The 19,432-nt window shown below is 39.0% G+C and overlaps 1 protein-coding gene across 8 annotated transcripts in view; it reads right to left on the bottom strand.

The window, feature by feature from the left end:
• DDX60 (DExD/H-box helicase 60) overlaps positions 1–19,432 on the bottom strand; it is a 48,288-nt gene that overhangs the window by 13,291 nt on the left and 15,565 nt on the right. For all 8 annotated transcript variants that reach the window (XR_003922657.1, XM_030008784.2, XM_030008793.2 and 5 more), the window contains 16 exons: positions 19,172–19,424; positions 18,162–18,325; positions 15,931–16,083; positions 14,712–14,861; positions 13,541–13,660; positions 12,030–12,125; positions 11,238–11,353; positions 10,576–10,721; positions 10,273–10,382; positions 10,061–10,165; positions 9,846–9,974; positions 8,905–9,032; positions 7,463–7,621; positions 6,046–6,190; positions 4,281–4,433; positions 622–726 (listed from right to left, as the gene is read on the bottom strand). Coding sequence is in view for 7 of the 8 variants with exons in the window: in XM_030008784.2 (XP_029864644.1) it covers positions 622–726; positions 4,281–4,433; positions 6,046–6,190; positions 7,463–7,621; positions 8,905–9,032; positions 9,846–9,974; positions 10,061–10,165; positions 10,273–10,382; positions 10,576–10,721; positions 11,238–11,353; positions 12,030–12,125; positions 13,541–13,660; positions 14,712–14,861; positions 15,931–16,083; positions 18,162–18,325; positions 19,172–19,424 (2,232 nt within the window). In the remaining variant the exon portion in view is untranslated. The remainder of the gene's footprint in view (positions 1–621; positions 727–4,280; positions 4,434–6,045; positions 6,191–7,462; positions 7,622–8,904; positions 9,033–9,845; positions 9,975–10,060; positions 10,166–10,272; positions 10,383–10,575; positions 10,722–11,237; positions 11,354–12,029; positions 12,126–13,540; positions 13,661–14,711; positions 14,862–15,930; positions 16,084–18,161; positions 18,326–19,171; positions 19,425–19,432) is intronic.

Below are 19,432 nucleotides of genomic sequence, written 5' to 3'. Positions count from 1 at the left end.
AACTGGCAGTACTTCATGAAAATACAGGTTTGAAAAGCAGTACAAGAACAGGAAACAGGGGCTAATGAAGAGGTTAGAGTCTCTCAGCCCACCCAGTAAGTTGTGCCATGATGGAAGACATTCTGCTTTCTTGCATTTGCAACCTCTTCTACACACTACTGTGTTGCATTCTGTGGAGTGCCACTTCCAAGATGGAAGGAACTCAAATGTCCCTATTAATCCAGTCAGCAATCTTTCTTGTCCTCGTTACATACCCACTGTATGCTCTTATAGCATATTTTTCACACATTTGTAAAACCCTGGCTAGAACAAAACAGCTTTTTTCCTTCCAGCTCCCATAACTGAAAGCCAAATCTACGCCTTTAATTCACTGAGCAATTGTAATGCTTTCATTGCTGAAATAGGTCTTTTGACTACATACATTATTTGTGGGTTGGCAGTTCTGAAACATTAGTAAAATCACCTTAGCTAAAACTATTATTGTCACCAAAATGAACAGCTAAAACTCAGAGCATACCCAGAAGTATATGTAAAAGAAAAGACATTTTTTCTGAATTTGTGTGTGATGACAGCTACATGTGTGCTGTTGTTGTAATAAAAAGTAGGTGTTCTATTTCATACCTGTCTGTAATTTAAGGCATCTAAAAACACAGAATCTTCAGCAAAGACAACAGATTTGCACGGCATGTTAATTCCTAAAGCAAGTGTTGAAGTAGCTGTGACTACCTATAAAATATCAAACATGAGTATATCTATTAGAAATGCTAATATCCAATTTAAAAAAGACACCTGTAAAATCCAACTTAAATCAACAAGAATTTTACTATCATTTTTCATATAGCTAAACTTTAATCTGATTAATTTAACAGTGCTATGAACATACATGAATTCCACTCTATTGTAGTTCATATAGCCATTACATATGCGTATTAAACTTTGTATCCTGAAAGTTTATACCACATCTTTTATGGAACACAATTGAAAGAATACTGAAATTGAACACAAATTGAAATATTCTGTGAAGACAGTACAAAATATCATAATCCTATAGAGATCATGTAACTAAAACACATTCAGTTGGCTGCTCTGGTAAAAGACAATGCAAATGTTTCTATAAATACATTAGCAACAAAAGGAGGGCTAAGGAGACTCTCCATCCTTTATTGGATGAGGGGGGAAACATAGTGACAAAGGATGAGGAAAAGGCTGAGGTACTTAATGCCTTCTTTGCCTCAGTCTTTAACAGTAAGACCAGTTGTTCTCAGGGTACCCAGCTCTCTGAGCTGGAAGACGGGGAGCAGAATGAAGCCCCCATAATCCAAGGGGAAATTGTTAGTGACCTGCTACACCACTTAGATACACAGAAGTCTATGGGGCCAGATGGGATCCACCCAAGGGTACTGAGGGAGCTGGCAGAAGTGCTCACTGAAGCCACTTTCCATCATTTATCAGCAGTCCTGGCTAACCAGGGAGGTATCAGTTAACCAGAGGTTAGCAAATGTGACGCCCATCTACAGGAATGGCCAGAAGGAGGATCTGGGGAACTACAGGCCTGTCAGTCTGACCTCGGTGCCATGGAAGGTTACGGAGCAGGTCACCTTGAGTGCCACTATGCAGCATGTACAGGTGTATTGGTTTTGTGTGGCAAGGTTTTGGTAGCGGGGGGGGTGTTACAGGGGTGGCTTCTGTAAGAAGTTGCTGGAAGCTTCCCCTATGTTCGAGAGAGAGAGAGCCAATACCAGCCGGCTCTAAGACGGACCCGCCGCTGGCCAAGGCCGAGCCAATCAGTGATAGTGGTAACGCCTCTGTGATTACATTTTTAAGAAGGAAAAAAAGGTTTGGGACAGGCAGATTCTGCAGCCGAGAGAGGAGTGAGAACATTAAGAGAAACAACCCTGTGGAACAACCAAGGGTCAGTGAAGAAGGAGGGGGAGGAGATGCTCCAGGCGCCGGAGCAGAGATTCCCCTGCAGCCCGTGGTGAAGACCATGGTTGAGGCAGGGCTTGTCCCCCTGCAGTCCATGGAGGTCCACGGTGGAGCAGATATCCACCTGCAGCCCACGGAGGACCCCACGCCGGAGCAGGTGGGTTTCCCGAAGGAGGCTGTGACCCCGTGGAAAGCCTGCGCTGGAGCAGGCTCCTGGCAGGACCTGCGGATCTGTGGAGAGAGGAGCCCACGGAGCAGGTTTTCTGGCAGGACTTGTGACCCCGTGGGGGACCCACACTGGAGCAGTGTGCTCCTGAAGGACTGCGCACCGTGGAAAGGACCCATGCTGGAGCAGTTCGTGAAGAACTGCAGCCCGTGGGAAGGGCCCACGTTGGAGAAGTTCGTGGAGGACTGTCTCCCATGGGTGGGACCCCACGCTGGAGCAGGGAAGAGTGTGATGAGTCCTCCCCCTGAGGAGGATGAAGCGGCAGAAAACAACGTGTGATGAACTGACCGTAAACCCCATTCCCCGTCCCCCTGTGCCGCTGGGGGGGGGTTGGTAGAGAAGCCGGGAGTGAAGTTGTGCCCGGGAAGAAGGGAGGGGTGGAGAGAAGGTGTTCTGAGATTCGGGTTTCTTTCTCATTACCCTACTCTGGTTGATTTGTAATAAAGTGAGTTAATTTTCCCCAAGTTGAGTCTGTTTTGCCCGTGACGGTAAGTGGTGAGTGATCTCTCCTGTCCTTATCTCGACCCACAAGCTCTTTGTTATATTTTCTCTCCCCTGTCCAGTTGAGGAGGGGGAGTGATAGAACGGCTTTGGTGGGCACCTGGCAACCAGCCAGGGTCAACCCATCACAACAGGACAACCAGATGATCAGGCCCAGCCAGCATGGGTTTATGAAAGGCAGGTCCTGCTTCACTAACCTGATCTCCTTCTATGACAAGGTGATCTGCTTGGTGGATGAGGGAAAGGCTGTGGTTGTTGTCTACTAGACTTTAGTAAAGACTTTGATACTGTTTCCCACAGTATTCTCTTGGAGAAACTGGCTGCTCATGGCTTGGATGGGTGTACTCTTTGCTGGGTAAAACACTGGCTGAATGGCCAGGCCCAAAGAGTGGTGGTGAATGGAGTTAAATCCAGTTGGAGGCTGGTCACAAGTGGTGTTCCCCAGGGCTCAGTATTGGGGCCAGTTCTGTTTAATACCTTTATCAATGATCTGGATGAGGGGATCGAGTGCACCCTCAGTAAGTTTGCAGACGACACCAAGTTGGGTAGGATTTTTGATCTGCTTGAGGGTAGGAAGGCTCTTCAGAGGGATCAGAACAAGCTGGATCGATAGGCCAAGGCCAATTGTATGAGGTTCAACAAGGCCAAGTGCCGGGTCCTGCACTTGGGTCACAACAACCCCATGCAACGCTACAAGCTTGGGGAAGAGTGGCTGGAAAGCTGCCCGGCAGAGGAAGACCTGGGGGTGCTGGTTGACAGCCGGCTGAATATGAGCCAGCCGTGTGCCCAGGTGGCCAAGAAGGCCAACAGTATCCTGGCTTGTATCAGAAATAGTGCGGCCAGCAGAAGCAATCATTCCCCTGTACTAGGCACTGGTGAGGCCGCACCTCGAGTACTGTGTTCAGTTTTGGGCCCCTCACTACAAGAAAGACATTGAGGTGCTGGAGCGTGTCCAAAGAAAGGCAACGAAGCTGGTGAAGGGTCTAGAGCTCAAGTCCTATGAGGAGTGGCTGAGGGAACTGGGGTTGTTTAGTCTGGAGAAAAGGAGGCTGAGGGGAGACCTTATTGTTCTCTACAACTACCTGGAAGGAGGTTGTAGCGAGGTGGGTGTCGGTCTCTTCTCCCAAGTAACAAGCGATAGACCAAGAGGAAATGGCCTGAAGTTGCACTAGGGGAGGTTTAGATTGGATATTAGGAAAAATTTCTTCACAGAAAAGGTTTTCAAGCATTGGAACAGGCTGCCCAGGGAAGTGGTTGAGTCATCATCCCTGGAGGTATTTAAAAGACACGTAGACATGGCACTTAGGGACACGGTTTAGTGGTGGACTTGGTAGTGTTAGGTTAATGGTTGGACTCAATTATCTTAACAGTCTTTTCCAACCTAAATAATTCTGTGATATGATAATCTGAAGGATAGAATATCTTAGTTAGAGATAAAGTTCTACAGCTATCAGTTCACTTAGTTCATTTTATTTGTTTGGAAATGTTCATGGCAACATTTTTTAAATGAGCACGACAAAGTCAATGCAATATATTTTACCACTGGTGAAAGATACACTATATTTTTTAATTAAATATATGGAGAAACTAAAATTAAAAAAAAAAGCACCGATCCCAATCTACTAACCTTGATATATCCCAGCCTGAAAAGCATCTCCACTACTTGTCTTTCCTTCGTGGCCATAGATCCATGATGATACCCAATGCCCCTCAGTGCCATCATTTGCTGCAGATAACCTCTTCTCTCAAACCTAAGTCGATGAAAAATCTTCCTCAAAGTCTACAAATAAAAAGAAATGTTAAATATTAACCACAACCAGGTGTTGTTAATGAAAAAAAGTGTTCTCTGATAAAGTTCCAAGCACTACAGAGAAATATAGCTGTTTATGATCTTCAGTGAACCTGAAGCCCAAAGTATATAATTGGATGTGTACCATCAGTAGCTTCATTATGAGGATAAATCCAGGCTCTTCAGTACACTTCTATATACTATCAGTTTTTTTCACCTTTGCAATAAATGCCATTACAACAGTCCCAATTGTCATACCATGCAGCTAGATGCAACCAGACATGGCAAGCTTGCATGTTCATGACTTTGCTACTCGAAGCATGGCCTCATGACCATGTACTGCATACCACTATCACAGAACAAATTCCTAGGTAGCTACATAAAGCTGATACTCCTGTCTTTTGCTCCTGTTTGTTGTCCCTGCTTGGTACCCCCATCTCATCTCACAACACAGTTAGGAGCTTCCCTTTCCCAAACTCAGAAATAGCACTGAATTAAGCTTTTTCAGTATTTTCTGAACTTCACTCTACAGCTAAGTGCCATCTGTTCCAAAGTACAAGCTACTTCTTCACTTCCTTTACCCATGTGCATCTGTGGGAAGCAGAGTTCCCTCCATGCTGGCTGACAGCAGTCCAAAAATGCCATCGGGATCCCAAGTTTCCAGGATAAGGAATCATGAGAATTTTCAAGTTTGGTCCCAACACACAGAGTTTTCCTCTCTCTCAAGACGTATCACAACGAGCAGAAAGCATTATCAAGACACTTCATCAAAATTTTGAGCACCTTTTCTCTGAATTAAGAGCTTTATATCACAATTACTTTTTTTTTTAATTAAAAAAAACCAAAAACAGCCATGAAAGACAGCTATATGAACCACAGTCATGTTTCAGGAAGTTTAGACCAGAAGGGATCTCCTGAATCAAGGCCCAGTCACCCACTACTGCTGGAAACCACATCACGTAAATCTCTTTCATAAATTATTCCTTAGGTATTTGTATACAAATATACACATTAATATTTCTGATGGACATCTGCAGATTTTCAGTCCTTTTCTCACCTTTTCTTTCCTTAGGGGACATAAACACATTGAAGAGCATGGAAAATTTTGCTTAATGGGGACCAGAACTTTTAGACCCTAAAATAATTTATTATTTAATATTTTTATAAGATATGAAGGGCTTAAATATGTTCTGATAAGTACACAAAGGTGCCATGTAGCCTATGCTGATGACTCAGTCAGAAAAATAGGAGTCCGAGATGTGAATCAACAAGTAACAGAAGTGCATTCCTGATAGTTCATGGAAACAAATTAATTGTAGTATACATCCCAGGACTCCTATCACAAGGACAAGTCAATGTCTTTTTATTTGTCAGAATGAAAGTTGTCCATACATCTTAAAAATAAAGTTATCTAAGATTGATACCTGGAATCAAATTTAAATGGAAATATTCAGGATGTTTTATGAAGTCAATGCATACTGTTATAAAGTACAACTGCATCACACATTATATGCATTTTATGTACTTAAACACAAATTCATGCATTTTAGACATGCATTTAGACAAAACAAAATCATGTTATAATTATCAGTGAGTTACTTACATCTTCATCCACTGCTTTAGGATCAGCATAAGTACACACAGAAGGGATAGCAGTTAGCCTTTTAAGTCGTTTTTCTAACTGTTGTTTTGTAGTCAAAAGAAGTGCCACGTTTTCCATTTTACTCGAGCTCAACTTTCTGGTATCCCTGTATACAATATACAATTAAAAATATTATTTCTGTAATTAACATAATTTCTCAATTTTAAAATATTCTCTGCCTACTGAAAGATGAAGAGTCATTCCCTTTTAAACTGTAGCCTCAAACATGTAGGTAGAGCTGTTAGTGTAAATTTACTGATAATGCTAACAGCTTCATTTTATCATGGCTTGTATGCAAAACAGCAAGTAATTCTGGGTGAAGTAGAGAGGAGGAATTATGGTGATATACAAAAAATGAAGGAAGATGAAAACAGCAACTGTACGTACCTCACTTAGCAAATTAGTAAGCTAACAAGATTGCACAGTAGAAGAATTAAACATGAAAGAGAAATGTGATGGATTTACTGCTAATAATGACATGGACTATAAGGATTTAGGACAGGATTTGAAGAAGAGAGGGGAGAGAAAACTATTTAGAGACAGATATTCAAGCTACTTCAATGTCTAAATACATGTCTAAATTCCTACTGGATTTTCAAGTTCTCACTTACTACTATTAAAGTCAGCTAAGTTCATTCTTTCATGATATTATGTCCAAAGAATGCACTGTAAATTGCCATGATTAGGACAAAACCATGATGCTTTATGTTCCTGACAATCCTGATACCTACTGCCATATTTCATTGCCAAATGCCTTATAAAAATCCATACTCTATGATCACAAAATCACAAAAATTCAAGGTTAAGGAGAAAAAAGATACAGTACAATCAAGCAAAAGGCTGACAAATATTCAAAGAACATCTCACCAGTAAGGTGAACCCGAACTTCAGAGATCCACCACTGTAACCAGCCACGGTGTGGCTAAACTATGAAAATATGCTCCCACTGTAGCTGACCCAGCATTAGGGTCAGATGCTACACTGTTTTTAAGAGTTGCATGACAAAAGTTACTGTCTGGAGAAAGAGCCATACTGATATCTTGATATCTCAGTAGTGGATTACTGCAAATTGACCAACCTTATATACTCAGGTCTCTCTCTTTGATTCTTATGTTGTAGTTCCAGCACCTTACACAATGTCAGCAACATTGGTATCTTCCTGCTACCTGACTATACACTAGGTACTGCTGATTGATAACTGCCATACAGTCGCTCCTACTGTGTGAGTTGCTAGAGCACAAAGAGGAGCAGAGACTACCATACTGCAAGCTGGATGAATGTGCTGCTGAAAGGTACGTTCCCCAGAAAGAAGTTATCACAAAATTACGCTCTATCATAACAGGTAAGCTTTTTAATAACATATAGTTATAGTACTTACTGAGGGTTGAATTTTATTAACATTTTTTTCACTTTTCTTAGTTCGTCACTTAAACGTTCTTTTTCCCTCTCGGTATTAGGGTATTGTTCACTTTTTTGTTTTTTCAGCAAATTGAGGAACACATTCTTGGCTGCACGTTCCACTGAATCCACATTAAATCTTAAAGCAAATAATATAAAATATATGTCAGTTAGGTGAACTCTAATAGAGTTTTTAATTATATGTAATGCTGTTACAATAATATTCAGTAAGCCTTATCATCTGACAATAGTTAGAATCTAACCATTAGAAGCGTATTCCTATTCCATCTCCAAATCATAGCCCATATTCACTTTCAAACTGCTATTATTCCAAAACTGAGTGGTAAAATTTAAAATGGTTCTGCCAATAAATTATCTGTAGAAAGTATGCTCAACTCTACCTTTCCCTAAGCCGGACACTTGGACATACATATAAAGCAAACTGTAGCTTAAGTAATTTTAATTCTTCTCAACTACCCAGTTGAGACCCAGTGCCCGTCTTTCTTGGTCTTCTACATAGCTGTTCCTCCTCATAGCTTTTTCAGTATTGAACTGTTTGGAGCTTAACTGGGATGAAGACTTGTCCAGCTTCACTCTTAAAAAGTATTTTTTTTATTCTTGTTGCAGTAGGCAAATCCTGTTAACTAACACCATACAAGGTGTTGGCAACACATGGGGTGAGGTTGCATCCTAGTCCATTAGAATATTCACAAGTCATTCAAGTCTGGCAGTCACCAAGAACAGAAGCAAAAATTGAAGGACTTTATCCTTTTATCCTGAAAGACCAAATACAGATTTTAAGGCTAGGAGGTAACCTCTCCTTAACTTAAGCTTTTCACATCTTCGCGGTGGCAGAGCTCAGTAACAGTCATTTGCCATTTACTCTTTTTCTTCCCTTTGAAGCTCAGACTGAATGATCTAATTTCTCTCTACCATTGAGTTTATTCAGCTATAGGGAGTACTAAAGTGGTGCCAGCCTGTTCTTTTCCTTGATGGCTCTAAAAAAAGAAAAGCAAACTCTAAGTACTGTTTTTTCCTTACCACCAATGGCTGCAATAGCAATTTGGCTGCTACAGCTCTGACACCTGCTCTCTCAGTAGTCTCCTTTAATTCCACACTGACATAAGACCAATACGGGATGACTGCTTTGCAACCTCCTTCATCAATAATGGCTTAGGGAGAATAAGCTTACCAGCACCAATGAAGCATAAATATCAATCTATTACTCCAAGTCACTGTCTACTACTTGTGAGGGCTACTCTTCAAGATAGAGCTTGTAGGCCTTTACTTTGTATGTTTTAAAGCAAAGGTAACAAATACTATATAAATGGCATTTGCCAAGCCATATCAATGCTTACCTCCAACATCCATTTTTCTGAATATAGGCAATACACATACGATACATGGAATGTAAATACTTACACAAAAAATATGGCAGGCAACTTATCCATCTCATGTAATTTATCAACAAAGCTTGCAAAACGTTTCCACTTTTCCTGTTCTGAGCAATCCACAGGTTTTGGCTTAAGGTGCTCCAGTAGCTCATTCACCTGACCAAAGCAGTATTATTGTGGAGATTTTAATGTCAGAAGCTTCTGGCTGGAGGCTAAGAAATATGCAGACTCCATTTTCCTGTGTCAACTTCTAGCAGCTCAAATTTTTTTAAATCATTCAGAACTGCAATAGCCACATATAGTTTACAGACTGAAAGGTCTGCAAGTTATCAACTGACTTTGGTAAGAGCTCAAAATGCAAATTGTTGTAGCATTCATGGCTACCATCACTGTGCAAATAATATAGTATCACTAACATGCTGATTATATATTTTCACATTTAAGTGTCATATTTAAAGAAATTTGTTTTTTCCCCAGATATTCTTTGTTTCTTCCTCATTGTTGATTCACCACCTTCTCATATTCCTTTTTATGATATAGGAATAGGTGGCCTCCAATCAAGGACTTGATTTTCTGCTCATTGCTTTAATTTCTATCTTTTACATGGAAACATACATACTGCCTGTGGTTACACAGAAGGTTTCAAATGAGCTGCAAAAACCAGGTAGACTAAAAAAGAGGAGCAACGGTACAATATTATCACTAATTGTAGGAGGTACCTAAAGGAATCACGAATTGAAATCTCACAGCAGTATCAGAAGTCTGATTCCCAGAGAAGCTTGTGAAAATTTTAAAATGCTTATGGAAATGACACAAATATTAGTGCTTATCTTTCAAGTACAGCAGCAGTTAAACCTAATAAATAATAATTATAGGAGAAGAAAATCCCGTAATTATATTACGACGTATAATTATTATTATATTAAAGCTGTACACAGTCTTAAGAGCGAGCCCTGTAACAACTGTTACCTTCTGTCTTTGGCCAAGCACAATCCATTTTCTTAGTTCTTTCTTCAGCTCCTGTTCATATTTTCTCACATCTGCCTTTTTGATTACTACTTTATTCTTGAAACAGACAAACTCCTCAGGATCTAGCTCCTGGAAAACAACATTAATATAAAACATTGCAGTTCTTTGTTATCTATTTATTTTTATATATTTTGCCCACAGCTGTGTATACACACCTGTGCCCTTGGCCACTGTTGCCAGACTTTTACCATTATGTCATAAAGCTGGATGCTCTCTCGTGGAGACAGAGAAAGATCTGAAGGAATACCATAGTTCTCAATCTGCAAGGAGTTTAAACAAAAGAAAAATAAAGGAATCATTTTGATGGAATCCATGTTGCCTAAATGTAACAGTTGCTAAACGATGTTGATGCCAGTATTATGCTTACATGATTGACTGTTAATGCAGCACATGGATGACAATGTTCAATGATAAAATCACTGCCCTTTAGAGAACACACATACTTTTCCAAATCATTGTATCGTTCTTCATACAAAACTGTGAAGAGACAAAAATGTTGTCATGATGCACTTGGTTGTTTTAAAAAGCAAGTACTTAATCCTGCAAGATTTGTTTTTATTTAAAAGAAAAACCAAAATTAAATACGCTTAAGTTCACACACCATGATTAAAGTTATTGAAGAAATAACACTAAAATTTATTTCTTAGTTACAAAATATTCTGATACACACCCAGTCTAACACGATATGATTTCTTTTGTTCTTGTACTTTAGATTTCACTCTACAATTTCTTGTAAAGTTCTTTTCAGAGTTTGTAGAGCTTCCTTCTATTTTATTCTCAGCACGTTGCCAATACCTTTTCACAGATTGTAACCACCTACAGTGCAAGAATAAAATAAAAATAGGAGTTGTAAAAAATATTTTAAGAAAATTGCTACAGCTATAATAGATTAATTAGTACAATCTGCTCAATTTCTCCTATAGAATTTCCAGTCCCCCTCTCACCATCTTCAGTGCAATTTTCTCCAGCTTATCCCAGGGTGCAAATAAAAAATGTGAAATAGCACCATTATATATATAAATATAGTGCAGGTGTCTTCTCTGATTGATGATGGACAAGTGTGCTTATCAGGCTTTGGCAATTCAAAGAGATGTAAAAGCCTCCTAAATTCCTCTGCACAGCTTAATAGGGTCTGAAGGAATAGTAGTGCCTGTTCTCATTACAGAGTTAAGAGTTACAGTATCATTTTGTGTCAGTTGGGGGAATAAGTGTAGCATAATACATATAACAATATAACTCCAGTTGCCTCCCAATAGTAATTGACCTCTCTATTTAGAACAACCGATTTCCAATTGAAATATGCTCTTGTGAGCAAGAAAATTCCACACATACTCAGTTAGGTGTCCCGGGTTACTGACAGTAGCAGAAAGTGCCAAAAACGGACATCGAATTGTTACCAGAAGATGCTCCCAAACCTCTGCTCCAATTTCACCGCCAAGACAATGGACCTATGTTTTGGGGGGAAAGGAGTAAAAGAAAAGAAGAAATGTTCTTTATCAAAGTGCACCCATAACAGGAGTTGGTTTGCATTTTGCAAAAACCAAAAGTTTGGCAAGATCAGTACTGAACATTTCTTATGTTGTAGCAAATGACAATGAGATCCAAATCAAATGTCCAGTAAAACCCTCTCCAGACTTCACTGGAGAGCAAATTAGTCTAAATTCCAATACTACTGTTTGTACCCTAGATACTCACTGGCATCATTAGCAATTAATTCTATATACAAAAAAGAATACAGTAGGAATTTTAAATTTAACAAGATTAATCATTGACTTTTTCCCTGGAAAGACTGACAAATACCGTATGATGTGAAATGTGTATGATCCCAGTCTGGAATGCTACAGTGGTGGCTTTTAGTTTTTCAGTTGACTGAAATAAAGGAAGTTCCTGGTAGCTTTGACTGAACTGTATGTCCTTTTGAGGACTAACAGAGTTTAGGTTCTTTCACTGGAGTACATAAACACTCTCAGTGAACAGAAAAAAACAAGTAAGTCTAAAATAATAGTTCTCAAAGTTGTTTTTTTTACCAGCAATAATGTATGTAATGAAAAACTGAGTCACCAGCATTTTTTCTCAAGATTTTTTGTGTATTTGTTAAATTGGTTACTACTAAAAGATACCTACCTCATCAAATATAACATATTGTATCCGTTTGGTCCATTTCTGACTACGAGGAGACAGCATCAAGATTTCTAAACATTGAGGCACGGTCACTAATATCTAAGAAGAAAGGTTTGTAAAGCATTATTTTCAAGTAAACTGACTAATCAACTACAAGTAGATTCCATATTTAAAAAGCATTTCAAAATATATATGTACTGATTTCAAGGTAAGTAAGAAAGAATGAATGATTTGTCACTGCTATCTTCAAGAAGGGCAAGAAAGAGGACCCAGGAAACTACAGGCTAGTCAGCCTCACCTCATTCCCTGGGAAGGCGATGGTGCAACTAATCTTGGAAATCATTTCCAAGCACACAAGGAACACGAAAGTCATCAAGAGTATTCAGCATGAATTCACTGAGGGGAAATCATGCTTGACCAACCTTTACCAACTTCTATGATGAAATGACTGGTTTGGTAGATTAGGGGAGAGCAGTGGATATTGCCTTCAGTAAAGCTTGTGACAACATCTCCCACAAGATCTTCACAGACAAGTTGTTGAAGTATGGGCCAGATAAGCAGACAGTGAGGTAGACTGAAAACTGGTTGGAAGGCTGGGCCCAGAGGTTGATGATTAGTGGTACAAAGTCTAACTGGAGGCCAGTAACTAGCAGTGTACCTCAGGGGTCAACAGTGGGTCTGATCCTGTTTAACATCTTCATTAATGATCTGGATGAGGGGGAAAAGTGTAATCCTCAGCAGGTTTGCTGATGACACCAAACTGGGAGGAGTGGCTGCTATGCCAGAGGGTCGTGCTGCCATCCAGAGGGACCTAGACAGGCTGGAGAAATGGGCTGACAGGAGCCTCATGAAATTCAACAGGGAGATGTGCAAAGTCCTGTACCTGGGGAGGAACAACCCCATGCACCAGTGTATGCTGGGAGCCATCCAGCTGGGAAGCAGCTCTGCAGAAAAGGACCTGAGGGTCCCAGTGGACACCAAGTTGAACATGAGGCAGCAATGTGCCCTTGTGGCAAAGAAGGCTAATGGTATCCTGGGCTGCATTAGGAGGAATGTTGCCATCAAATCAAGACAGGTGATCCTTCCCCTCTACTCAGCACTGATGAGGCCACACTTGGAGTCCTGTGTCCAGTTCTGGGCTCCCCACTACAAGACAGACCAACCTAGCAGCCTTCTATGATGAAGCGAGTACATCAGTGGACAAGAGAAGAGCTACTGATGTATTCTATCTGGACTTCTGTAAGGCATCTGCTGTATGCTGGCAACCAAAGGATTTTGATGTTTTTTCTTTAACTGGGGCAAGTAATCAACTGCATGTCCCTTAAGGGTGAATAGGTAAGGTTGTATGCCATAGATTGAAAGTTTCTGGTAAGCAGTACAGGTATGCTTAGATTTTTCCTGAACATCGTATTTATTAATGGCACAGTTCTTATAATTAGAATTAACATTTTCAGAAGCCAGATGGAATACAAAAGTCATTATTATTATGTGTTAAAACACCCATAAAAATATACCTGAGAATTCATGACATCATTGCGATAATCTCGCGTGAAGACTCCACAGACTACCAATCCATCTGGAAGTTTCTTGGTGAATCGATTGTATATAGTTCCCACCACTTGGTTTACAAGGGCCTTAAATAAAGCAGGTCATCAACAAAACTAGACAGTGTATGTCTAAAGGCATATGATATTCCTAGGCATATAAAAGCATTCAATTTTGGCACTAATATTAATGTACTAGACTATAATGTACTATGTAATGTACTATTAAGTCTAGATTGTCAATAATGTTAACTTTAAAAAGATATGTACTTGATTTTCAATTATACTCAAATGCTTTCAAGGAAATTTAGTGTTGTGTAAAGTGAGTTATACATTATTAAGTCTGTATTTTAATTATTTTCAAAGCAGTTAAAATTAGATCACCTCCTACTGCACCTACAAGCACTTTAATGATCTCAAAGCCCTAGGGCTGCAGGTATAGAATACATTTCTGCACCCAGACTGATATTCAAATGAAAAGATGATTTTGATGCCCAACCTGAGTATGACCACAAAAAAAATTTATTTTACTTATAGAAAATAATCCGTAGAGATTGTTATTGAATAACAGCACGTGTAATTCACTATCCAAAAATCATATCACTGAACATTAAAATAAGTTTTGGAAGAAATCAAAACATTGTGTCTCAGCACTTAAGTCAGTTTTTAACTATTAGGATAGAACTCATTAAAAAATATCCAACTGCCTGGAGTTCCATAAATTTCCTCTTGAAGCATCTAAAGGCGAACTCAATTAGGAAAAGACAACTTGACTTGCTTGGTCATGATTCTGTTCTAATATTACTTTCACCGTGTTGGTAGGCTTTTGGTGCTCTCACCATTTACCTAACATGCTACTTATAACGCTTTTGTATATATTGGTGTTTCTGACCTTAAATTAGCTATACAGATATTAATAGACAAAAAACTCTATATGAGCTTATATATTCTGAAGATTATTTTTGTAAACATGCTGTTTCTAAGAAATGTAAAGGCAAAACAGGATGTAAAGATTCCATTTCTAATCTGGAAAATATATCTCAACTAAATTTTTGTAACAAGTTACCCCAAACAGTTTTGGAATCATAGGGGGAAATATCACAGTCATACATACAGAATATGTAGTAGGATGCAGCCTTACCTTTGTAGGAGCAACATACACAACTACTCCTTCATTGCTTGTTTTCAGAACTTTTTCCATGCAATAGTATGATGCATATGTTTTTCCTGATGAAGTGGGAGCAACAATCACTGCAGACTCATTATTATCTACAGCATCAAGAAGTTCTCGCTAAGAGAAAAGCAGTTACTTACATCAAAACGTCTTGTTATGAAGTTCTTATTGAGTAAACCAGCTCCTTCTGCAAAAACATCTCTTATTTTTGCATGCAGACTTTATGTACAGATTTTAGACTACTGATAGTCAGAGTTAACCTAGTCATTTTACGACTGTATTCTTTCCTCTTAAACTGTTAGTGGAAAAAACTGGAACTACAAATTATAACTTGTCTATTTCAATTATTTGGTCTGAGATACCGATACCAGAACATTCTGAGTCCAAACCTTGACATTTTCAATTTGAAAAATAAAACCTGTTAACTCAGCAGTGCATAATTCAGTTCAAAAAACTTCATTGTTTTATACAAGGCAGTATTTTTTTCTTGCATTATAATAGTTATATCAATACTATCCAAATCTCTCTTTTCCTCCTAGCGTACAGTGTTTATTAATCTGTTTTCTTCCCTATTACTGTCGTCCTCCATGCTCTCTCACCTTACATAGGTCTGTGAAAGGGTAGGGGAAAGGGTACAGAAGAGGAAACAGAAATAGTGCTAACAGTATCTTTCTCTGTCAGCACATATGCCAAGTTCCAAGCTGCTTTTCAAGTAAGTGACTGTTTTGCAGATATGGACATGCAAAGCAGCAAATTCATTTGGCCTCCCCAGTCCAATAATAAAAAAAATTTGAGTTAGACTTACTCTGCTTTAGACAGAAAAGTTATTTCTCAACTCGTACTATGGGTAATTTTTTAGGGACAAATAAGCAGAGGATGAACAGTCAGAGATTATCCAAATGGGGCACTACCACCATAAAATATAGTAATAAGCAGTGAAATCCCAGAGGTTCAGCATTTCTTATGTTGAATTCTTCAGGCCAAGCTCTCTGTAGAAAAGCTCTCAGCGTAGAAAGAACATGGAATACAGTCCAAAATGATCTAATGATTTTGTTAAACTTATTACAAAATTAACTTTGTTAATGCTCTTTTTGATAAGTAGTATACTAATATGTATTTTTAAATGGAAAAAAAAAATCAAAGAGAATTTCCATTAACTTTATGCAAAAAGTTTGTGTCTCATTACCTGCCACGTGTCTGGTATGAAATGTTGCACTCGGGGATCTGGATCATTTCTCTCTTCCCTGAGCAAGTAATAATCCATGTATTGTAGCTGAAAGCGAGCTGGACCCACTTCGATAGCATAGTTGCTTATATTCTGATTATTACTTTCTCCTGTCTGTAAGGTCAAATGAAAATTCAAGCTGGTTTGAAAGCTAGCAAGAGATTAAGAAGATGGCACATCTTTTGCCCTGTGGAAGTCTGCAAGCTTTGAAAAACATATGAAAGTGCAGGTGATTTTTAAATATTTTTTTGCAGAAATCTAGACTATATAGCCTTATGTCAGGGTTATGCTTGTATGTATTTCAAAGGACACTATGTTCTAAAATTAATCTGTCTTCTATAGACGGTGGTGGTGGTGTTTTTGTTGTCAGAAGAGCTAACAAAACTGATTAGCAGGCAAAGTTCAGCCTCTTCAAGCTATCGCCTGCCAGAGCCTTCTCATCCTATATTTATTTCTCTTTTCTTCAGCCTGCCCTGACCCCTTGTGCAATGAATCACAGTTGCAAAAGGAAATTCAATATAAAGACTGTGATCCCAAATTTTGTAAAGCACTGTATTTTAAACAATCCCTGTATACCCTAAGATATACCAAATTTAATGTTCATGGACACATCTGGTTACAACATCTGATCCTGAAAGCTGCATAGAAAAGCATTACATGTTACACATTCAGCAGGAGATCAGAAAATCACATAATAATTCAGGTTGTCAGGGAAGTCTGGATGTCAGTTAATCCAACTCACTGACAGAAGCTGGTGCAATTGGATCAGGTCACTCAGGGCTGTGTTCAGCCGAGTTTTTACTATCTCCCAAGGATGGAGATTTTACAAGTTTTTCAGTTTCTTGAAAGAAACATTTTCAGTTATTCCTGAAAATTTCAGTTATTCCTAAAATCCCCCCAACTTTGCAAAAGTAATACCCAGAAACAAGTAGCTGCAAAAGCAAAAGTAGGTCCAAAATGCACTGACTGATCTAGAGCCCTTCTGAGCAAGGCATTAAACTTGCCAACATATCCCTTCTATCACCACAAACCTTTACAACAGATCTTTTGAAATCCTTGGATCCTACAACTCTACCTCCTGAAATGTAATATACTTTATTTGGGGCACCAAACACCCTTACAATAACTGTGTAGCCAAGAGCAAATGATAATGTACACCATTTGAATTCACATAGAGAAAGAGACAATTTCCACTCTTCAAGGGAAGAAGATTTCTTACGAATCAATCACTTCCCCCCTCACCTCTTAGTCCTGGTCCTCAAGGAAGGATGATAAACACTTTCCAAGAATAAGCTTCCAAAAATTCCTAACTCTACTGTGCCTGAAAAATGAGACACTGAAGTGATTGATTTTGGTTTTACAGTTCACTGTATTCTTCATTCCTTTTGCTATTGACTTCATATTCTGCAGGCTGTGAGTTATATCCTCCCTCTTCTGCCCGAGAGCCACTTTAGAATCCCCTCTCCCTAGTAACATCCCATCTACACACAAAAGTATCAAACTGCTCTTAACACTAAATCAGCCAGCGGGCAGGTTGCTAACATGCAGAAAAGCATAAGGTCAATCCTTAGAGAAATTACTTCAGAGCCAAATTCAGTGTAGCTACTGGTGGTCTCAGCTGTGCTAGCAAGGACAAGCAATCCAGTATCTGAAACTGTCTCCTTCAGAGGTGATCAGTAATATCATAACAACAAACGGAATAGTTTTCATCCACCTCTGCAGTCTCAGAGATTTCTTTTTCTAAAGTAGCACATTTAGGCCTGTTAGATAGCAGGTCCTCATCACCTAGCTTTTAAGTTATTTTTAACAGGCAGAGTTGACCTGGTGTGATGAATTGAACAGCAGGTACCTCTCAGATGTATCTAAGGCTTCAGGCAGACATAACTAGAGTAAATTAATCTTGATGCATGTTTCAAAGGGTATCTTTGCAGCCATATAAAGTTCTATTTGCTAAAGGGGAACTGGCCTATTGTGCCAGCTAGCTCTCACATCAAGCAGAGAAATGTATCCATGAAACTAAAGAAGATTAATATCTGAAGCAAGAATAGACAGTTCCAAATCTTACGGCACAATACAAAATAAAATAAGCTCAATAATATATCTTCTACATGCTACTCAATGCTTAAGAAAACACTGTTGATATTCAGCTACAGATTCATTTACACTAGAATCATTACACTCTATAAAGTTACCGAGTCAGATAGAGAGCATGCCAAATTCTCAAATCCAAGAAGTCTTAGGTATCTGGTCAGCTTTTGTAGATGTTGTTTCTCCAAGAGATCTTGATATTTTTCAAGAAGGATATGAATTCTCCTCATGACTTGAACAGCTTTCCTTAAATCTTTAGATTTGTTACCTTTAAAAAACAAAAAGCCTACCATTATTTGAGACCCAGTTGTACCATTGGGAGTCTTCTGGTATTAAGTATTTTTAGAACAGACCTTATCCGTCCAACCACATTTATGACAATTTTAAAATTAAGTTTATTTAAAGACAACTAGACAAAGAGAACCCAGAATCCTCTGACCTCTACAAGGTGTGCCACTTAAGACCAAGCACCCAAATAATTCTATCTGCTTCTGCATGCTCAGCTATAAAAGGAAGTCATACATGTACAGAATAACTGAGGTCCCCCATTTCACCTTCCTGACCCACACATTTGTTACTCAATCTTATTAGCAACATATATCACTCCAATATTTACAACTCTCCTCAACACATTTAGAGCAGTGTGTGTTTGGATCCTCCTGACTGAGGGTATGGACTGAACAAGTTAATTCTGGTGAAACAGGAGGCCACTAACCATGGCAGCACAGATTTCTGTGCAAATCATTATTCAGGCTGTGAGCCAACCACCTCAGCTAATTAAACAATACACCGCAATATGGATACATTTTAGTGTGCATGATACATAATCACTAAAGATAGATACTATAAAATAAATTTATGCATGGAGTGTTTAAAAAGCGAAACAGGAAAACAGCTACAATCTAATTTCATTGGATACTGTATGGCTAACTCAAAGGACCTTGAAATTGCAAAAGAGGACCAGAGCCCGTTAATACTTAAAAACACCTTTCATGCTGCTGAAACAGGACTGTATTTACACATCTTTATTCCAGCTAAGAATGTCCAAAGTCACTCACTCTCTTGGTTAAAGGAAGTGGAAGTTGAATTCTTAACACGAATTTGGTTACCATACCTTGCTCTCTGCAGTGTTCCTTCCACACTTCTAAACAGGCAGACAGCCCTGTCATTTCTACGCTGAACTTCACAGATTTACTTTTAAGGGTCTTGAGAAACTTCTCCAATTTATTTATTCCAACAGTCAGATTTGCTTTTATTTCCTTTTCAGTTGGTATACACAAGGCTTTCCATTGCTCGTGTTCTTTCTTTTCTTCTTTAGATTTTAGTCGCCTGTTATTTTCCTCTGCAATTGTTTCAGCTTTACTTTTCTATCCAA

This window comes from Aquila chrysaetos, chromosome 1 (genome assembly GCF_900496995.4).
Source record: "Aquila chrysaetos chrysaetos chromosome 1, bAquChr1.4, whole genome shotgun sequence".
NCBI lineage: Eukaryota > Metazoa > Chordata > Aves > Accipitriformes > Accipitridae > Aquila > Aquila chrysaetos.
Note: the sequence above shows the minus strand (reverse complement) of the source record. Positions and strands in the feature narration are given on the sequence as shown.